The 22,449-nt window shown below is 50.0% G+C and overlaps 1 protein-coding gene across 50 annotated transcripts in view; it reads left to right on the forward strand.

Annotated features, from left to right (window-relative positions):
• Positions 1-6,005: 6,005 nt before the first annotated feature.
• CELF4 (CUGBP Elav-like family member 4) overlaps positions 6,006-22,449 on the forward strand; it is a 297,226-nt gene continuing 280,782 nt past the window's right edge. For 13 of the 50 annotated variants that reach the window (XM_074340068.1, XM_074340084.1, XM_074340067.1 and 10 more), the window contains exon 1: positions 6,061-6,604. In XM_074340068.1, the coding sequence (XP_074196169.1) occupies positions 6,319-6,604 (286 nt within the window). In that variant the 5' untranslated portion in view covers positions 6,061-6,318. Of the gene's footprint in view, positions 6,605-22,449 lie in introns of all 50 variants that reach the window. The other 37 variants (XR_012498763.1, XM_074340085.1, XM_074340087.1 and 34 more) reach the window with 17 other exon arrangements.

A 22,449-nucleotide genomic window follows, 5' to 3' on the forward strand; every position in this document is an offset into this window, starting at 1 on the left:
TGGCTCGGCCTTCTTTATGTAAAGGCGTAAAGGCGGTTGTAAGATTCTGCTTCTGTGGGATGGTGCACGACCCAGCGGGGGATCTTTCTAAAAGACTGTAAATTCTTTGGGAAAGGTAAGGAGTAAATTCTTCGCCTTTCAGGGCACACCAGTTACCTTTATCCGCACCCTTCTGTAGCCCATTTGGACCCTGAGGCCCTCCTCTGGCCTTAATTTTTTTTATGAGAACTGGGAGTCAGCTGGCGCACAGCTGCACCGCTGGCTCACCTTCTTCCATGTGATGTGAGGAAAGAATGGAGGGCAGGAGAAAAGCCTAGTCTCCACTTTACAGAGGAGAAAGCTGAGGCCTGGGAGAGCGATGACGCAGGTTCCTTCTGCTGAGTTCTGGTTCTCCCATCTCCTCCACAGCAGGATGCCCAGCTGTGATTTCCAGGTCCCGACTGCCAGTCCCTTTATCAGGACGGCCTCTTGTGCAGCCTTTGTGTTTCCTGCCTGCCCTCAGCAAAACTGAGGTGAGGCTTTGGGTTGGCATGGAAGCCTTAAAACAGGACCATGGAAGGCACATTTCTGCTGACCCAAAGGCCCAGAGACTCCCAAAAGCTTTCCCCACCACTGCCTGGGGCCCAGAAGCCACCTGTGTCCCTGGGGCTCAGTCAGCAAGAAAAAAAGCCCAGAGGGCCCTCTCTCACCATCCCTGGCACTTGTCTGAGTTCCAGAGGCAACACAGCCCCTCCTGGGGAGGCTCTGCGTTTCCCAAAACACACAGCATCCTACCTCTATGAGTTGGCTCCCCTTGCCAGGCCTGCTGTGGACTCAGGAAAGGATAGAGAAACCCTTCAATCATCTACCCCAGGTGGCAGGAGACTGCTAATGTTAACTGAAAGAAAGTAAGAACTGTGTTCCCCTTCCTTTCCCAACCATAATTATCATTCTTTATATCACGAAACCTTTCCAAATTATCCAAGGGCAGAGAAGCCCTAGGCTTGTGGAGAACACCAGACAAAGATTTCTGAGGCTGCCTTCACAGCCCCATCTTGCCCTCTCAGCCTACCTCCACACAGCAGCCCCCTCTATGAGCTTCTACTTTCTCACCATCATGCAGAAACCCGGAGCCCATTGCCCACTCCAGGCCTGGCAACTCCATCCACTGCTTCAACCTCCCTCCTCTCTTCCAAGCTGACCCACGCCTTCCTTCAGGGCCAGCTCTCTCCACCAGAAAGCCTTCCCTGGGTGTCTCTGCCCACGCAAGCTCCACCTTCTCCAGGGTACCCTGGCACACGTCACCAGGACCTTTTCATTTGGTTGGGTCATGCCCTTGTGTGGTTACTCGGCTCTTTGAGTCACTCTACCCAAACAGTGCTTGAGCTGTCTACAGAGAGCAAGTAAGTCTCACTCTCTCCAGCCTAACCTCACTGCCCTCTGCAGGTCTGGGCAGAGCAGTCACTCCATAGAGACCATAGAGATGTTTAATCGTTGGTCTGGTCTCTGTTAGGGGAGCCTCAAGCAGATCACAGCTCTGTTTTCAGCTGGTTCTCAACATAAACTTGGAGAACAAGCTGCTTCCTGTCCTCCTAGCCCTAAGGCCAGGCCATCACCCAGCTTGCTAGCCATCTACCACCTTCTGCATCCTCTCTTCACAAGGGCCCCTCTCTCCTCAAGGCTGCTACCCCCATCACAGATAATCACACGAAACTTGGATGGTTTTCTGTTTTCTTGAATATAGAACTCCTCAGGCCTGGAAGACATTTAACCATCTGTTGCCGTTTGCTGTTCTGGGGCTTTTTACTTGGTATGACTTTACTTGGTCTAACTAAACAGCGGGTTCTTCCCAAGCCTGTCCTTTGCTGCTTCCGGCGGGACATGCAAGGACTGGATGAGTGCAAGAATGACTGAGTGAAGATGCCTTCAAGCCACGCTGTGCATCCCTAGAAGGCTAAACTGTGGTGTGTGTCCTAAACTGCTTTTCTCAGCCTGAATTCTGAACTCCTGGCGAGTCTGCCCCACAGCTGCCCCCCCTTAGGACCCAGATGAATTAATACAGCATTTATCTTCCCCCCCAAAGTCAGAGTAGCCTTTGGGATCTAAAACTCGATCGTGAGGACCTACTGCATGTCCATACCTGTCAAGAGGGGCTGCAAAAGAGGAGGAGGGACCTGATTACTGGGTTCCTGCCCTCTACCAGCTCACAATCTAGATGGAAAGAGAAAATTCATAGGCAGGAGAGCCAGCGCAGGTCTGAGGATGTGTGGCCATGGCCAGGGCTGTGGGAGTGGTTCAGTGGCTGCCAAAAGGAGGAGAGTGATGGTGGCTCAGCTAGAGGGAAGCTGAGGAGAGAGGGCTTCCTCCCTCGTCGAGGAGGAGAAACAAAGGGAAGTGAGGAGCAGGAGATGATGGCAAGGCCTGTATAACTACACAACCTGAGCCAAGATCCACACCACACAGGGCTTCCTGACATCCCCCAAAATGAATCAGCAACAAAATGTAAACCCCAAGCACAGAGAGAAAATTAGGAGCAATTGTTTCCAGCTCTCGCTTCCATTTGCCAGCCTTCTCCTTCTCGGTGGATTGAATAATTGTGGCCTTCAAGTGGCACTTGGAAAAAAAGTTTTAAATCTGTTTAAATGTCACAGTAATACTTTGTCCCCGTCTTTCCCTAATTATATTTCTCTTTGATGATCTAAGGTTTAAAAAAAAATAGCTCAAGTCTTTCTAGAATATCAAGGGCAAGGATACAAAAGAGCCAACCTAACTGTGTTCCTTACGATTTTCTCAGGGGTCCTGCTTCTTTATTGCATTAGTTTGAGTCACCTGTATGTATTATTTTATCCCCAACACTCTGCTAAGACAGAGAGGTGGGAGCCTAAGAGCTCCAGCTCTATACCTTTAAGAAACCAATGCCTTGGCAGAAGCTGCTTCTGCTGCTGTTTATACACGGTAGTTCGTTCCCGTTTTATGGGCTTGGTGTCCAGGTCGCTTCTGTCCCAATAAGCTGGGGGGAGGTGGGGCATTTCACCAAACACCTTCCAGCAAGCTGAGAGGTGAGGAATGTGTTACCCCTAAGGAGAGACAGTCCAGACCCAAAATAAGCCATCCTAAGGTGGGAGAGATGGGAGGGTGGGAAAACTTCGCCTAAGGAGGGAGCTCTCCACAGCCTGTGTCCATGTGTGGAAAGACATAGGCAGGGGGCATGGTGCAGGGGGCAGGGGCATAGTCCTGGAGGGAGTTGGTGCTAGACCATATAGAGTTTTTACAGGCATCTGAAATAACCAGATGCCCCGTATCGTTAACAACTCCCACCCACTCCTGCCCAGGGGCTGCTTTCACTTACGTATTGGCTATTATTATCAATAATTATATGAATAATGAAACACCTGTGAATAATTTACTTGAAGGGGGACCTGGAGTGATGGCAAGAAGAGTGGAGCGTGAACCTCACCCACCCTTCCCTGCCCCACTCAGCTGGCTTCCTTCACTTCCCCTTGTTCTTGCTTCATTTTGAGCAGGTGAGGGGCAGAGAGAGAAACAGAGACCTCAACTAGGTGTTATTCTCCTAAGCTCCCCTGTTATGGAAGAAAATATATTCCACTTCCATTGTGAGATCCTGGGTGGTGGGCACCAGTGCCACAAAATGATGTTTGAGGAGAGGTTTTGGGTGAAGTTATTGGCCTCTGCTGATGTGTCCTGAGGGAAAAGGGAGGAAGAGGTCTCAGCTTGGTGGGTACACACATACACACACACACACACACACACACACACAGGCAGAGTGTGGATACAAACAGGGTCTATGTACACTTCCACACAAACACCCAGTCCTGACAACACATACACAAACTTCCGAGTCACACGCTCACACCCTCCGTGTGCCTACCAGGGCCATGCACCTCATCACTGCACGTCACAGGCACACCAAGCACACAGCCACATGGCAGAGAGGCTCTCTGTGTGAGTTTCTGTTCGATTCCATCAACTTGGGTGATTCTGAGACCATCATAATGTAATAGATCATGTAAGCCTGGGAACCAAGTTATGAATTAACTATACTTACACACACTCCCATCAAGCAAAGGCTGAATAATCTTAAAAGGAAAGGATGAAGTTCCACAGTTCTCACAATAGTACTTGCTGTGTGGTTTGGGCCCAGGATCCTCCCGGAGAGGTGTCCCAGGTGGGCCCTGGGCCTGGGGCTGCAAACCTCAGGGCCTCCTCAGGCCTCCTCCCAGCGCTGGAGAGCTCCGCGTTGTGGTTGTACCAAACGGGCTTGGTCTCTAGCTTTCCAGGCAGCTGGGGCTTCATTTCTTTAAATAAAATTTTAAACATATCGTCTGGTAACGTCATGAAATCCGAAGGCAAGCAAAGAGAAACCCATAACACCCGAAAGGGGTGGGGGCTGGGGGGGCCAGACCAGGGTCAGGCCAGCAGCTCTGCTCCGCAACCCGCGGGGGAGCGGTGCGTTATTTTAATTTGCCGGTTTCTGAAGCCCAAAAGAGGCTGCCCTGGAAAAGCAACTGTGGGAGAGGATGGGGTGCAGGTAAATATCATTAAAATGAAAATCTGTTCTCCCAACCCAAGTTCACTACCAGCATTCGCCCCCAGAGGCGGGGCTGCCTGGACCCGGCTCCCGCTCCAGCCACTCCCTTTCCCGCGCAGCCGATGTTCTGGGCCCCGTGGGCCTGGCGGGGAAACCAGCGGAGTCCCGGCTGGGCGGCCGGACTCTTGGCTCTCGCTCGCAGACGCGATTCCCACCCTCGCGCTTCTGGAGCGGGAGGTACCGCGAACGAAGCCTGTGGGGGAAGCGCACCGCGCGCCAGTCTGGGTCCGGCCACAGCCCGGAGAGCGACTGGGGGCTTAATTTCTTTGATGGTAGATTAAGAGAAAAAAAAATTAAATTTGAACCAGTAAAGCAGACGTGGGCAAAATCAAGCCGGTCCCTCGCACTGGCCACCGCGCCCAGGGCCTGCCACCTTCCCCGGCGGGCGAGCGGGCCGAGGCTCCCGGCTCCTACCTTCCTCCCGCCAGCCGCCTGCGGGACCAGCCGCCGCTCTTCAGGGCGGGAGAGGCCGTCCGGGACGGAAACACCCACCTCCAGCCTTCTCAGGCGGACTGGGACGAGGGTCGAGCCCGGAATCAACACGCCCCGTCCCCACAGCGCAACCCAGCAGCTCCCCAGTCCCGTCCTCCCAGGTGGCTCGGATAGCCGTAGATGCCGTGCGGGAGGGCGAAGATTTGGGGCTGCTCTGGCAGGTTGGGAAAGCGAGGAGGAAAAAAAGCAGAGACGGAGAGACAGAGCGCGCGAGCGCGCGCGAAAGAGAGCTCTTGTCTATAGATTTATCCACATAATATATATTTATGTAGCTTTTTTTCTCTCGACACTGATCAATGCGCACTCGGATCGCTGGGCGTACTCCCTCCAAGCCGGCTCGCTTTTTCTAGTCTAAGTAAATAAAGGGAACCAAATGGGAGAGAAAAGCGCCCATTCCACCGCTGCCTTCGCCGCCGCCCCGCCCGCCATCCCGGCCTTTGCTTCGTCCGCCTGGCGCCCTAATAGAGCGCAGCTCGGTGGATTACGCCCCACTACATACCCACACAAAAATGAAAAGCTATGTTTTTAAAATATAAAAAGTTGCACCTGCTGCTATAACAAAAAGAACCCCCAAAAGGCAAAGAGGAGGCCAGCAACCCGATTCCTAACAGGCAGCCGCTCTTCGCGGCTGCCGCGCCGGAATCTCAGCGCCTCCCGAAGAGCCATGCGCCTGGCGCTATTTATAGCCGGGGGCCGTCTCGGACTGTACCACCGACGCTCGCCGGGGCCGCCGACGGGGGAGGCGCGCGGGGCCGGCGCCGCCCCACGCCGTCCGGCTCCCGGCCGCCGCCCGCCGTCGTGCGGGAGCCCCCCGCCATCGTGCCCTCTTCGGTCCCCGAGACCCCTCCTTCACGCGCGCCCTCGCTGCCCCCACCCCTGGTCTGACTGGGAACTTGAACCGGTCCAGCCTGTTTAAACGGAAAGGACAGAGATCCTGTCTGTTCAATGTAAAAAAAAAAAAAAAAAAAAAAAAAATCAGATCAGACCGAAAGAGAGAGAGGGAGAGAGAGAAGAGAAGAGAGGAGAGGGAGGGGGGAGAGGAGAGAGAGCGCGAGCGCGAGCGAGCGAGAGAAGAGAAAGAGAGCAGAGAGCGAGAGGAGAGCGAGATATAGCGAAACCGAGGGGGAGAGAACCCGAGTGTGTGTATGCGTGTGCGTGTGTGAGCGCGAGCGAGCTTGCGAGGGAGAGGAGCGAGAGAGTGCGAGCGAGAAAGAATAAAAGGAAAGAAGATTTTCTCTATGTATATAAAGATGGCCACGTTAGCAAACGGACAGGCTGACAACGCGAGCCTCAGTACCAACGGGCTCGGTAGCAGCCCGGGCAGCGCCGGGCACATGAACGGATTAAGCCACAGCCCGGGGAACCCGTCGACCATTCCCATGAAGGACCACGATGCCATCAAGCTGTTCATTGGGCAGATCCCCCGCAACCTGGATGAGAAGGACCTCAAGCCCCTCTTCGAGGAGTTCGGCAAGATCTACGAGCTTACGGTTCTGAAGGACAGGTTCACAGGCATGCACAAAGGTGAGTGCACCTTTCCCTCCCAACTTTGCTGGGGAGAAGGAGCTGGCGGTCGGACCGGCCGGCAGGCGACGGACTAGCGAGAGACGGCGCGAGAGGGAGCCTCGGGCGGACGCCGAGGAGGGAGGCGCTCGGGCAGCGGAGACCAGGACTGGGTGCGTGGGGAGCTGTTCGCTGGGGCAAGATTGGGTTTGGGGCGACGAGCTGATAAAAGCGGTGCCGTGGGGAGAGCAGTGGGAGCAGAATATGAAGAGAAAGACAGAGAGGATCGAGGGGAAATAGGGCTTGAATTTTTGGGTACAGCGACTTAAATGATTGGGACGGGGACATCTGCACCGGCCGAGTCCGGGACGTTGAGCAGACTGGCAGACGCTCAGCCGACCAGGGATCGAGGTGCTGTCCATCGCCGTGGTGCTGAAAATACTAAGAGGAGATGGTCTCCCCCTTCTCCGCTCCGGGCCAGAGTAGCAGGAGCGCAGCCGTCTAAAAAGGAGAGAGGTGACAAATTCAAAGAGATATTTTTATTTCGCTATCAATGTAACAGTGAACTCTCCCTGTAGATATGTGTACCTCAGTAATCCGGTTGTGGTGTTAGTGGTGGGGGAGGGGGTTGAATGTTTGAAGGAAGGAGGGACAAAACCTAAGGCAAGAATTAGCAAGGAACCAGCCATCCCCTGGGTGGAGTGGGGAGTCGGGGAAGCCTGAATGATCCCCTTCTCAGGAAAGTAGAGCTTTTGGGGGGAGGGGGGAAGTCTGTGTTTGCAAGATATGCATTTTAAAAGGTATAGCCTAAATTATCCCAAACTCACCATGCAGAGAGGTTTATAGTACGTTATTTCTCTCCCTTGAAGCAGTCATTGCTAGTGAATACTTGGGGGAGGGAGAGACAGAATAATCAAAGAATTAAAACCCAGCAACTTTTTAGGAAAGTGGTCGTGGGAATTGTCTGAAGCCTGCCTGTGTTCTCCTTGTTTTATTATCTTTAAGGCAGAGCCCCAAATGTGTTCAGTTGTAGAATGTGTGTGGGTGGCTGGTGGGTGACGAAATTAGCCCAGTGCTCCGCTCTCTAACAGTCATGTATCGGATGTGCAACGGGGATTAACCGGGGCTGGAGCCGTGTGGGCAAGTTAAATGTTTTGTGAGAGAGATTGATCGGCAGGCAGGGAAAGAGCACCGGGCTATGGAAGTTGTAAGGGATGTGTATGGACATTCTGTTTTTAATAAACAGTAGTGTGGAGAGCCACTGAAGACGCTGTGTTAGAGCTAGTGGTTTTAAGGATGAAAACACACACACACACACATGCACACGCACACACCCCCACACACGGAGAGCAGCCTCATCCTTGGCCACAAATGGGCTATGAACAGAGCCGATCCTCCAGCACATTAGGTGCAGAGCGCAGAGCTGTCTGGCTCTCTAAGCAGCAGTGGTTTTCACTATCACAACCTCCCTCCTTTTCCAGCCCTCCCTTCATCCGAATACTAAGCACAGCTCCAAACTCTTCATAGTTGGAGTCCCAGAGAGCAGTTTTTATTGGCTTTAGCATCTTCCAGCTTGCCTGCTGAGGAGTAAATCTTAAAGTTAATGGCATGTGGAGTAGTACAAAAATACAGCAGAATGGAAATATACTGAGTTTTGGGGGGTGGGGTGAGGGTGGGGGCTGTAATGGAGAGAGAAACCTACCTTTATCCAATATGGAGAAAATGTCTGTTGAGAAGATAAACTGGAAAGGTGGAATGGAGAGGCAGTGTTTAAAATATTTGATCCTTTCCCCCCCTCAAGTCAACCATATCTTTGTAGTTTTTCCCTTTGCAATCAAGCTCCCTACAAGCTAATCAAGGTTTGTATCAAACCTTTGTCATTCTAATACGTCCCCAGATTTAAACATAGTAATGAATAAAATTTAAAAAGCATGGTTAGGGAAATCCTTTGCCCATCTTAATGATCAGTTCTTGTGACGGTTTAAGATTTTCAAGTTAGAGAAAAATATCAGAACCCACTAGAGGCAAAAGACAGTTGTGAAGAGCTGAGCTTCCTGGGATCTGGGTTGGGGCAGTTTATTTTTTCTTTATTTCAAATGAAGATAAACTTTAACAATATTCCTTGGTTTCGTCTCATGAGCCCTTCTTGCTGGTGTCATCACTGTTTCTGATGTTATTTGGACTCCCTTGTATTGTAGCAAAGAAATAGAATTATCAACATTTGCATAAGGAAGGTAGAGAAGCTTATGATATATGTAGTTGTATCCTATACATCATAACATATATAGACATACACATATCTGGCCAGGATTCCTAGGACAAGCAAAACTTCATTTTCTAAATAATTCTTCCCCTAAACTGACTCCCTCCGTGGCAGGCAGGCCCGTTGGCTCCAGCATGCTGGGTGCCTCGTCGCAGCTCACCCTTCACAGACTGAGCATTTATTTTCCCTATGAAACTTCCGGCCTCTCCTTCCCTCAGATTTTTACAGGCAAGGATGGGCCACAATATCCCTACGAGTGCCTGGAAGCTCAGGGAGAGCTGAAAAAATGAAACAGTTTCTGAGGTCTGGTTTATTCAGTCCTAGAAGAGTTTGAACTCTTCCTTCAGTGATACAGCCTGATTTATTAGCTAATCCTGATAAAATAAGCCTCCAGCCACCTTAAAACATTACTTGCTTGCCGCTGGTAATTAATTACTGTTAAGTCAAAAAGCACGATGAGGCTTGAAGAATGACGGTTGCATTTGGCTTCTAGATTTTCCCCAACTCTAAATTGACAGCATGAGGCTAGGGATAGAAACATGCCTTTGTTAAGCCTGGTTTCAGGGCATATTTGTGGCTCTTTCTTTCCCGTTCTTGAATTTCTAACTTCTAATGAATCATATTGGGATAAAATTGAGAGACATCACAGAACAGTGGCCTCCAGTGAGGATGGCATATATATGGTATTGGCGAAAAAAAGGAAGGAAGGAAGGAAGCAAGGAAGAAAGGAAGGAAGGAGAAAGGAAGAAAATAAAAGAAAAAGAACTAAAAATTAAATTAAATGCATGAGATTTCAGGTGGATATCTATTTGTTGGCCACCTGCCATTTCAGGTAACTAAAGAAGGAAGGAGTTCTAAGGGTTAATGGAATACCTGCCATGCGTAGAGTGAACCTTAAAAGGCAATTACTCCAGTCAAATTGGGAGTCTGTGGAGGAGGGAGTGGGTGGGTGTTGTGAAGCAAACCTAGCGGTATCAGAGAAAGGGTGTTGGGCTGGGGTGGCAGCAAATAGCAGTTGTGAACTGGGGTAATTACTGTAAAGGTAACTTCACCCCCTGAAGACCAGAAAGCAATTGGGCAAGGGGAGATCTGGGTGCTAGGCAGAGAAGGAAAGGGGGAGGGAAAAGCCCAGAATTACAATTTGAAGAAACAACACCTAAATAAGAAAACCCACTTAATGCCACTTCTCTCTGCTAACTCCGAGTCTTGTTTTTTATCCCATTAGAAACACTTTGAGAAAGATTGTTTTCCCAGGTTCCAAAGAGAAAAACAATGTACTATTGATTAAAAAGGAGAGAGGCCAACTCCTGGGGTAGCAGCAGAAGTGAGCTAAGGACCAATTTTGCCCCTTCCTATAGAATTTTTCTCCCTTGGAGAAGGGAACAGGTCACCCACTGGTCTAGTTCCTCCCTTCTGTCACTTTGTATTTATTTCTCTTTCTTATTTTTATTTCCTGCAGAACAAACTGAAGCAGTGACTTAAAATACACACACACATAAACACACACACACATACATATTGGACCACACACGAACAAGCCCGCAATCCATTCATAACTTTGGTCTAGCAGGATAGGAGGCAGCAAAGACGGAGTTACTGGGAGACATAAAGACTAGTGCTCTCTGGATAGCCATATTGTAATGCATTATCTTTGAAGTCATTTAAGCCCAATTTAAGTGGTATTTAGTATAATATTTATGAATTAATGTAATCTAAACATAGGGCTGTCCCCAAAGGTTTAAACAGCCTTTACTACTGATGTATGCTTGTTCCCAGAGCCTACAATGCATTTTAATATAAACAGCGAAGTCCACATCACAGCCCCCCTTGTTAACCAGTCAGAACACATCTGTGGCCTGGGTAACCACTTTGCATTGAGATTCCCCCCCGCTGCATGGAGGAAAATCTACTCTACTGGCAACCCCAGGGGCTCCCAATCCAGGAGCTACAGCTGCAGGAACTTTAGCCCCTCATACTTTCACACTATATCCAGAGGCAGGGTGGGGACAGAGTAATGGAACCTGCTGTGGATAGAGCACTGGAGAGTATATCGTTTTAAAATATACTCCTCAGCAGATGCACCTCTCATTTCAATGGTATCTGAGTAGGAAATGCCTGAAGCCCCATGATGTGGGGTGCCTCTGGGAGAACGGAAAAGGGTGAGGGTTATGATTATGTTTTGGTGATTTGTGACCATCTTCATAAAATTATGTCTCGTGTTTTCATGTAAGATGTAACAATTCTCAGAACATTGAGTTTCCACCACTTGACTTTAGCCGAGAGGGCTCGTTGGTTTTTTTTGTTTTTTTGTTGTTGTTGTTTTTTCCTGAGGTAGGTGAATTAAAACCAGTGAGGCTCTATCTGATTTCCGTTCTCAAATGAGTCTAAGAGACAGTGAAGCTGAAGGATCAGCGTGGGCATATGCTCAATTAAGGTGAGCTTTAAAAAAAATTACTTTGAAAAATAAAAATTCATTTCTGTCCAGGGAAAGACGCTGATAGAATGAATGGCTGGGCACACACCTATAGTTTTTAAAAGAAAGATATGCCTTGTGAGAAAGAGATATGGAAAACGGGATAGCTGTAATAAGAAAAGAAGAAAACCATTTTTAAAAAAATATGTTTCATTAAAGAAAATGAGCAATAGTAGTCATTCCAAAAAAAAAAAAAAAACCTTCAAACTCCAGATGTTGATAAGTATCCCATTTAGGAGCAAAGAAAAAAAAATTGGGGAAATGATCACTTTATTTAATGATCGGTGGTTATTTTCTGCTTATGCATGATTTCATTTATCTTCTAAACAGACTTCCTCAGAATCTATACACAGATAAATTACTGCGCACACGTGCACGCATATGCATCCATGTACAAGCATGACTAAGCGCATCCCACACGTGTGGGAACCAGAGCTGGCCTAGATTTCAGTGCAATTCAACAGGGAGACGTTAACCCTCTTTTCCCCCCTCAGCTTTAATGGGAATTCTAGATTGGGTTGAAAGAACCCCCTGGCATACTTTCACTCTCTCCACCTGCTCTAGTTGGCTGGATGTTTATGGTTCCTCAAACACAAAACAAAATAAAACAAAAAGAAAAGCTTTTCTTAAGGGAAGTGATAGCTTGAAAACAACCCAAAGGAAAACAGTTACAGAAATGGATGTCATGGGTATGCCCCTCGCACAGGCGTGTTGTACAGTTCACAGAGTGCTTTTAACGAGCTGGTTTGTTTCCAGGGCCATTCATGAAGCCCGGTGATCGCGCCACACGGCAGCGATTTGAGCTTGACCATCGCTGCCACTATTCTTAGCGTTATCATCCTCATTATTATAATTGATATACCAGGATGGGAGATGAGCTTCTGAGTGATCCCTGAGAAGACATCTGAGACACCACCTCCTTGGTTGGGAGCTGGTCTTCCTTACCTCAGATAGATTTGGGGAAAACACTGCACGACTCACACCTTCCATGTTATCAGAAGGTGGTCCGTTTCTAAATTGACCCTGTAGGGACCTACTAAACAGGATTTGGAGTAGGCAGGCTATAGAGGAGAGAGAGGTGCAACAGAGAATAAGGCCCAACATTGTAGGCAAAAAAAAAAAAAAAAAGGAAAACAAAGTTGTAGGGCCAAAATGCCAGCAGGAAGCTGGGAGCAGTGGTTGACAGTGGCTGACACTGCAGCAGCTTCTGAACTTGGAAGGAAAATCCCATGTGACATGCAGAGAGAATAGTTAGACAGTGTGAAAATCTGTATGTTCCTATGGGTACGAGAGGATTGAGAGAGGGAAGATGCTGCACCCTGTGTAGGTGTTGTGTGAGTGTGTGTGTGTGTGTGTGTGTGTGTGTGTGCACGCTCATGTGCGCGTGCAGAGAAGCAATGACAAATTCAAGTGGCATGAAGATGCTATTAGGAGTAATTTCTTCTTGCAAGGCTATATGCATGATCAAGAAGATGGTCCGTGGATAAAAGGAAAGAATCTTGGGAGAATGACGCTGTCCTTGTGATTCCATACATGTTCCACCTCAGAATTCTTGGCTTGGGTTTGTCAATGATCTAAGTTTCAATGTGGAGGTGTGCTCTTGTTTGCCTGTCTAATACCCCACCCAGAAGTCCAAGTTTGGGAGAGGGTTCCTTCACCTCCCACCCGTCACCCTTTGAAGGCTTGCTTGCTTCTGCTTACCGATCAACTCATTTTAGAACTGACCTTTCATCCAGGAGCTGAGTGGCCAGCCGCAGAGCCCAGCTCTCTGCAGAGATAGTTCCCTCCACCCTATTCATTCCCTTTCCCACCCGCTGCTCCTTGGAATCCCAGCCTTGCTTTTCTCTTGTAGTGTTTTCACACACACCTATATGCTCTCGTGCACACACGCGCACACGTACACACACACACACACACACACACACACACACACACAGAGGACTTGGCCAAGTCAGTCAAGCTGGGCACTCCAAGCAGAATGCTGCATTTCTCCTAAATGCAAGCAGGGTGTGGCAGGGATCCGGCTGCCCACCTTTTGGGCTTTCTACAGAAGCTCATTCACCTCCGTTACCTTTGCCTTTTCTGAAGGCCTTTAAATACACAAACTCCCCAAGAATCATGGAAAGCACGCAATCTTACGCAGACAGCCTAGGGAGGGGAACAGAATCCTTCCCAACTTAGTGGTAACCCTTTTATTATCACCCTGCATCTCCCTCTTTTCCTTCTTCTCCTTGCCATTTAAAATGCTCTCGAAAACCCCAACATGAGACCTGAAGAGGAAGACCCATGTTCCACTTGGCAACATGGGGTACAGTTAAAGATGCCAAGGCAGAAAGACAATGACAGAGGTAGAAATGGTGGCAGAGGAATTTCCAGACTGATATGCTTGCCCTGAGGGCATCCTCCTTATCACCTCATCCAGTTTCCAGTGGCTCTGGGTGAGTATAAAGCTGGAGTTGAAGCCCTGCCCATAGGAACCAACAAGGCAGCCAGGTGGGCAGGCCCGGGGTAATTGCCCTGCTTTCTGGGTCCCTCTGCGAGTAGAAGGGGCTGTTTGGGAACCACGCGTTTACAGGGCTTCTCCCCTTCCACCTGCTCCACATTTGGTTTCTGCTATCCTCCCTTGTATCTCCCCTCCAGCATGAGCTGACTAACACTCATCGCACACAGAGCGATTCCCAGCAGCTTAGCTCAGGAACACATCCTACGAGGCCATCTGCAAGATGTAAATAAATGGGTGCCCTCATAGAGACAGACGTAGTTCTGGTTCCGTGAGGACAGAACAGCCAAAAATATTGATCAAAGCTCAGGAAAAAAAAAATGACAATGTGCTGGCCTCCAACAAGAGTTTAAATGACAGACACTTCCGAAGGCCGGCTCTGGACAGCGCATCAACTGACCGTGATGTTACTTTATTGCAATACACTCGGCTTTAATTAATTATCACCTTTGTTGAAAGCATCTCCAGATCAAAGGTTTCTAGATACCGAACAGATCTTACTAACAAAGCCCCCCTGCATTAGGCTCTCCCACAGCTCCCTGGCCAGGCAAGTGAGCCTTCTTCCCATTTTCTCCCCTCTGTCTTAGCTGTTGGTGTCCTCCTCTTTGCTGAAGATAAAAACAGTTCTTGCTGCACAGTCGCTCTGTCTTAGGATCGTGAGGGGTGCCGTCGGCCAAGGGCAGGGGGCTGCCGTTCAGCAGCTGTTTCTAAAATTAAACGAGACTTAGTTCACCTTCCAATCTCTCTGGCTGAAATGGGGAGTGTCGACAGAAGAAAAGAGTTCATGGAAATGCAAAAAGTGTGTATGAGTGTGTGTGTGTGTGTGTGTGTGTGCGCTCACGTGCACAAGAGCCAATGTGCACATCCACATAAATACTATGGGATCGATACATTTCACATCCGCTGCCCACACCTCTTAACTTCTCCCTCCTGTCTCTTGAGCACCTATGCTACCGTCGTATTTCACTCTGAGAAATGCTTGCAGCTGAAGCGTGCATAGATGATGCTGTATTGAACCAAGCCATCGTTTAGATTCAGTTGTAGAGTCTGGGTGCCCATTAAAGGATGCTTCTCGCCTGGAGTAGGTGGTGCCTAAAGAATCCACTTCTCAAGATATGACAGGAACCTAACTCCCCAGAGTCCCCCAAACCTACAAACTGACAGGTGACTTACTTGAAAGCAACCCTTGGAGTCATTCTAGGCAGATTTGAATGCCATACGTGGCTGTTTGTTCATTATTCTAATTTAATGATGCAGTCACACCTAATTAATCCATGTCTGGTTTATTCATACATTATGTCTTAGGATCCAAAAGATCTCTCTAGCTAGCTGGCTTCCCTTTACAGGGCCGAGTGAAGAGTCTTCCCCGACAAGTGAGAATGTCTGGGTCCAAACAGGAACAGGTCCCTGTAGACTGATTTGATAGAAGCACTCCCTGATGCCACTGTCCACGCAGATAGGAATGACAGCAGTCACAAAGAGAGGTAGTAATGAGATCTGTATGCCTGGGCAACACACACATGTGAGCACACAAAGTGTGCGTTCTCCCACAGAACCCTGCTAACAGGCAACGGGTGACACCCCCCATGTGTAACAAACAATGAGGCCTCGTGGAGTGGCCAGTGTTCCCACGACAGGGAGTTTCCATGCAGAAGGTTGAGAGGCTGAGCTGAGTCAACCTTCCCTCTCTGGCTTTAAGAAAGTGGAGCAGGATTCACTAGTGCCACTACACAGAGGAAGAGACTGAGGCTGGGACCGGCGTGCCCCCCAAGTCAAGCCTGTAGCATAGCCTTCAGCGCACCTCCCCGTGGCTGGTTCTGGCCAGACTGCTCCCAGCGAGTGCTGTCTCTTGCCTGGCAGGTACATTGACAGAACGAGGCATCAACCTAATAATATCCTTATAAAGCCAAGCCTCCTGCGCAAGTCCTAGGAGACAAGAGGCATCTAAAGATCAAACACTACATCACAGTGTATTTGTAGGAACTCTCTGATTCTGCTACCTCCCTATAATGCTCTAATTGACTATTTGATCAGCTCTAAAAGGGCTGGTGTTCACGACAGACTCACAAATACATGCACACTCTCATACGCATGTACACACACACCCCCACGCCCACATACCACATAAGCACATGCACACCGACTTCCTCTCGCACAGGCCCATGTACCCACACTAGCTCACCTAATGAGGGTAGATTTTCACAGGAGATGCTTGAAGGTGAGTGGAAAGCACACACCTCAAATGATACATGCCCTTCCAGTAATGGGCTTATCAATACCTCTTAAAGAAATATGACAGCCAGCCCAAAGTGATTCAGTTGTGTGGACAAAGGTCAGCATATAGATATCCATTATTAATAATATCAATATCTTGGTTGACCAATATAACCAGAAACTGGATCATGTCGCTGCTGATGGGCAAGGCAGGGAGGACTCCGTGGCAACAGCAGGAAATTATGCCCATGTAAAATGAATCATATTGACTGGTTCTAAGAATATATGGAGAGGCGAAGATGCTGGGAGTGTTTGCCGTGGTGGGAGAGGGGGACCTTGTTCCCAGAGGCTTTATGGTCTTGAGCTCCTGGAAGGAGACCAGGGAGATGGAGGCGTCCCTGAGTGACCGATGAGAACACTCTCCCTCATCCGGCCTCTGCTTTCCAGCGGGGTGAGGCAGAGGAGACATGTTCTCTGAACAGGAAAAGAAAGAAATAGGATCCCCTAACCATTATCCACCCAGCATATCCATATCTTTCTGTCAAATCAATACTTGGCTTGGCTTGGTCTCACCAGATGAGGCACAGAGAGCATTCTTGCACCTGCTGTGTGATGAGGTCTACCTCTGAGGGGGTGGCATGAGCCTGAAGCAACATTCCCAGTTATGTAGTGGGATGCTGGTCCCGCAAGCTGCCATTGTGCGCTCTGCAACTTAGGGGTCCCAGGAGGAAAAGCATCTAATCAAATCAATCACCATGATTGGGTTCTTGGCACCGGCAGAGCCGGGGGCTCAGGGCCTTACCCCATCATCATTGCTGGTAGGAGCAGGAATATTCCGGAGTCCAGAAAACCACTGCTCACTGAGACTCACCATTAGTCACAGTGAGTGGGAAGGAACGAGAAGGCCATGTGTCCTTGGCCATGGAAGTCTCTCTAGGCATGCCTGTGACCCTTCACCCCCTCGCCCTGCAGAGCCCCCGCTCCAGATGTTCCTGATCCTCCTTGGCAGCCCTAGCAACACCTGCAGGGTGTTCTGAAGGGGGAGAGGAAATGAGAGATTCCCAGTGGCTGGGTGCTACTCGGACAGGGAAAGAGGGAACAGGGCTGGCCGGGGGGGGGGGGCCAATAAGCTTTTGCATCATTCCTTTCCTCTGTTCCCAGTGCTTATGGTCCAGGCAGCTGGAAGGGAGCCTGTCTTAGAGGCCAGGTGCCATGGTGGGGTAATGATGGATAATAGGAGAAGGATGGCTGAGGTGCCGGGGAGATGCTTTCATTGTAACTGAGGGCGAGGAAATGGTGCCTCTGGCTGGGATATGAGGTGGGGCCCCTTAGGGCAAGGTGCTCCCTTTCCAATAGGGAACACTTAGGCCTCAGCAAACAGGCCGCATCTGAACCTCCCTTACCCTGGTTGGCCTCCCCCAGCCCCCACACCAGGCCTGCCAAGGTGCAAGCTCAGAGTCCCACCCAGGTGCTTAAACCCAGCCCTTGGGCCAAGGCCTTGGCCAGTTTCTGTGCTCCTTCCTCTGTGACAATGGCCCAGCCTTCTTAGCTGAGCCCCAGCCCCTGGGGCCACCTGGGACAGTTCCCAGACCTCAGGACTCGCTCCCAAACACAACAGGAACTCAGCATGGCCACAGAGGATGAATGGGAGGGCGGGTCCTGGCGATGAGGTCGTCCTTCGTCCAGAGCCGTGTCCCCTACTCGGCTCCAAACCTGGGTCGAAACAGCACAAGGAGGACATCCCAGAGCCCAGAATCCACGCCCCACCTCTAGACCTTTCCTTGGGGAGGGGCCCCCAAGTTATGCGTGTGCGAGGGCTCCCCTCTCCTCCAGCGGCCGCCTGCCCTCTGACGGTGAAAGGGGGAACTTCCCGCATGCAAGCGCGGACCCCTGCCGCCCTGACGCAGCTGCTCCTCCGCAGCCCAGGCTTCCCGTCCAGGAGCTGCAGGCCAAACCTCTCCCGCACCCCGTTCCTTATCCCTACCGTCGAGGGTGGGCCCCTTCTCTTCTGAATGGGAGCCCCCTACTTGAGTGGGCGGTGCGGGACCCTGGGCCACATACCCTCACTGGACAAGTCAGTCGTGAGCCTGGGGCACCAGCAGAGACACAGAAAACAAGAGAGGAAATCAGAAAATTCAGGAAGTATTGTAGTTTCAGTACGCATGAGAGTTTTGTTTCATTTCAAAAATGAGTAGCTCATTTATGATTTAGTATGTGTTTTGTTCTTAGTTCCGTATGTTGGGGCACCAGAATCTTCCATACTCACAACCCTGTGCCTGATGAAACAGGCCTGGGCAGAGGACAGAGCCATTAGCACACACCCCACTCAGGTCCAGCTGAGGCCCCAATGCAGCGACCTAAGTCCAACTGGTCATCAGAACGAAAGAGGCACACGGCAGGAGAACCACCACTGGCTTCTTTCAAGGCTTCATTTGCTCTTCCACTTAAAAAAAAAAAAAAAAAGTCAAACGTAAGACTTTCCTCATCTTTATATTATTTCAGTAAGTCAATTATTAGATTTATCTTAGAGTCAATTCTGTTGTAATCGTGTTGAGTTTGAAAACCCACTGGAATGAAGAGTAAAGGGTGATACGTGGGACCAGGCAGCTGCGTTGGTCCCCAGAGAGGAGAGGCGTACACATTGCAGAGGGTGTCTCAGCGCAGGGAAAGCATGCCCTTAGGCTGCAGGGAGTGACTACTTGGCAGACCAGGTCACAGTGGCTGGCTGCTGAGATGGGAGTGGAGCCCCCAGGACCAGGGCTCCAGGTCACAGGGACCGACCCACCGCCCCCTTTGTCAGGGACTCACACTGTCTCCAAGGCCTTGGTTTTGTGTCTCCCTTGTTTCTCAGCAAAACATTCATTCTAAATATTCTGACCTGTCTCAGCTGAGCCAATGCTTTAAAATTGGGTCCATAGGAGAGGCCACCCCGCAGGGAAGAGAATGTCCCCAAGACCAGCAGAGGCAGGAGGAGAAGCCTGCAAGAGAAGGGACGTCATCAACTCAACTGCAGTTGGCTTCCAGGATGCCCTCCCCACCGTCCCCACATGGGGAGCAGGGCAGGTTTCCACAAAGCAGAGAGCATGTGGGGTATTCCATTGCGATGGGGGAGATGCACCGTCCCTCCATTGGAAAGCCCTGTGTCCGATGGGGCAAATACAAGCCTCCCTCAAGGAGGCCCAGATTCATGTGCCCCTTTGGTGTCTGAGGGTCAAGCTCTCTAATCGGAAGGTGGGAACCCACCCTCCCCACAACAAAATAACTGAAAGTGATAGAGGGTGGCAAACCCCCAAATATAGAACTACCCAATGCAAATGTCCAGTGTGAGGAATGAAGGAACCCCAAAAGCAGAGTAATCAGAGAGGAGTACAGGCTTCCTGCCAGGGCACTTGGCCTCAGACTTCCAGGTAGAGAGGGGTGGCAGAAGCCACAGCTGGCACAAAGGCAAGGGACAGAGCAGGGAGGCTGGATTATTGACAGGCCTGCTTGTTTTGTTTTATTTCATTCCATTTTATTTTGTTTTTGTCCCACTGCAGTGCAGTCCCATTCTTAGGCTGGTGGACGAAGGAATGTCTCACTTTGAATAAATCCGGACCCACCACCAGCATGGCTGAGAGAGAAGAGGTGGGGGTCAGGGGTAGGTGGGTGGGTTGCAGATATGGCAAAGGAAGTGAGTGACACACACAGAAGCTGCAAGGACTGGCCTCACCTGCTGTAGGGCTACAGTGTCCCTCCATTTTCCCAACTACAGCCCACTTGGTCTAAGAAATTACTCATGGAATGTTTAAACCTGTGCCCACATTCCCTGTCACCGAGGAAGCATCGAGACTGTCCCCCAGAGGCTCACTCAGCTGAACGTCCCAAGTGATAAATTGTGGAGTTCTAGAAGTTAGAATCTCCCCATACCCTCTGCCCTTCCTCTGTGCCGGCCCCCAGCTCAGGAATGGCTGGAGGCATCCAGGCTGTGGATGAAGCAGCGGCAGCATTTCCGGGGATGACACTGGTCTTGCAACTGGAGGAATCTTGGTAGACCCCAAGAAGTACTGCTCCCGGTGTAGACGGCACGCCTGGGTAAGGGTGCCAGAGCCCCCGGACAGCCCCTTTACTGCATGGGAGCAGTTGGGGTGACTCTCCCATCTCTGGGAGAGAAATGCAGCCCGGAGGAACAGGAATACATGAGGTGACTTTTGGGGCCCCAGACACAGAATTATTTGTGGCTGACTCCTTCGGGGAGGGAAGCTCCCTTCGTCTAGTCCTTCCATGGAACTTGACCCTGGCATCTGCTGACCCCAGGGATTTCTCCAGGGCAAAGCAGAACTGAGCTGTGGAGGAGCTGCAGTAACTATACCCTTCCCCTCACCGCAGAGATGTGGGACTCAGTGATGTGGTCTTCCGGTGCCCTCCCCACTCTCTCCTTCCACCACCCCCAGAACCCAAACTCCACGCCCCAACCTTCCTAGGACGATGGTCCCTAACACAGAGTGACCTCCTTTTCCTATCCTTTCAAAGTCCTGCCCCTTGCTGATCTGACAAATCAAACTGGACAGATGTGTCCCTTGCGGCTAATGGACATTAATGTGTTACCATTTCTGGTGGCATGTGCCTCGTGTAGGAACCATTTAGAGCCCAGACTGTAACCTGAAGAAGCATCTCTAATCGGGGAATTTCCGGCATAGCCAGGCCAGAGGGAGGCACTGCGAGAATGGGAGGCTTCTGCCTACTCAGAGGGGCATGGGACTGCCTGGCCTAAATCTGTGTCACTGCGGACATGGAACACCACCTCCCACGCTGCAGGGCCAGAGGAACCCAGGCAGCTGAGGCCCGGATCGCCCTGCCCATCTCCCAGGAGGGCCGGTGCACCCAGGGGGCTGCTGTGCCAAAGGTCTAATCAAAGATTAAACAGGGTCAGTAAACTTAAACCAGCGTCGTCGTATCTGGAGTGCCAAGTCCCTCCCTAAGACAGCCTGGCACAGTAGACCTTTCCAGCTCAGCTTTGCCTGGCATGCTGGGGTGGGGGGCTTCTTGGTTCATGCGCCATTGTGTGCAGAAAAAGGGGAGACAGATGGGGACGTGGCATGGAGGGTGGCTCATGGCTTTCCTCCTCCATTCTATTATTCATTTCCTCTGATTTTTATCTAATCTCTCCTGATTGTCCTGGTGAAACTTAATAGACAAAGTGAATTTTTATTACATCATCAATATAATCTCTAGCTAATCAGCAGACACGGGGCCACCGCAAGCCCTATAGCTCCTCATCTGGCTTTATAAATTGTAGGGACAATCACTGCCAAGTGCCACTCTTCCACCTCCCCCCGAGAGGCCTCTCCCCGCTGCTCCCTTTCCCCAGACCTATTCTTGCAGGGTTCTGCCTTCCCGTGATCCCCCCGCCCAGTGGGCCACGTTGCCAGTCGATGGAGCGATGTCTTCCCCATTCGTATGTATTTTTAGTTTCCTCCCTCCCAGCTTCAGCTGTTAAAATCACAAATCTGGGGCTTGTGTTTCGAATGCCAAAATAGCCTAATGTTGACTGATTTTGATTGTACTTTCCTCTGTGCTAGGAATATGAGATGTCATAAGATATTATATAATTCTATGGATCACAGGGCATACTATAAACCATATTGTATACCCAATTAAGTCATATTATATACTGTACCTATAGAACCTAGAAGCCAAAGTGTTTCAGTCATTTAAAGTCAAACCACGTATCTCATACACTGTATCATAGATGTTAAATTATAGATTTCATTTACATTATAGTATGCCTTCCATTTGTATAGCATTTTAATCTGTAAAGTGCTTTTTTGTATATTATCACTTTTATTCCAATTGCAACCAGGTACAGTTGATTCTTTTTTTGTAAAGAAAAATGGAAAAAGAATCATGAAGGAAAATTACAACCTGGTCAAATCCTGCCAGGATACAAGAAAGCAGCTTAGAACAGGAGCTGGCAAGCCAGGAAAGGGACATGGGCGAATCAGAGGGGCAGAGGCCTGGCTACTCACCAGACAAGTAGTTTCCTGGGGCCTGGCCTGCTGGGCAGCCCCTGGCCAGAGGGCCACCATAATTTAAGAAATGGTTTGTTCGGGAGGTTTTTTTCCTACAAACCTGTCCAAAGTTAAATGTGAAACTGAATATACCCCCTTGCAAGACCTCTCCGTGGGGACTGGGCCCATTCAGAAAATGAGGCTGTCTTCTTCCCTACCGTCTGGGGGCCAGGCCACCCATCTCTGCAGTGGTTTGGATTTGGGGAAACCAGGAAACGCTACTTAGGGTCAAATCGTATAAATATGGTGGGTGATGAGGCTAAGGAATCTGGCTTTGTGCGTGCACACCCTCCACTGTTTGGGGGAAGGGGATTCTGCTTCTTGCAGGCAGATCAGAGCCAGCACTGGGAATGACCAGCCATCCTTCAC

Source organism: Rhinolophus sinicus, linkage group LG09 (genome assembly GCF_036562045.2).
Source record: "Rhinolophus sinicus isolate RSC01 linkage group LG09, ASM3656204v1, whole genome shotgun sequence".
NCBI classification, from domain to species: domain Eukaryota; kingdom Metazoa; phylum Chordata; class Mammalia; order Chiroptera; family Rhinolophidae; genus Rhinolophus; species Rhinolophus sinicus.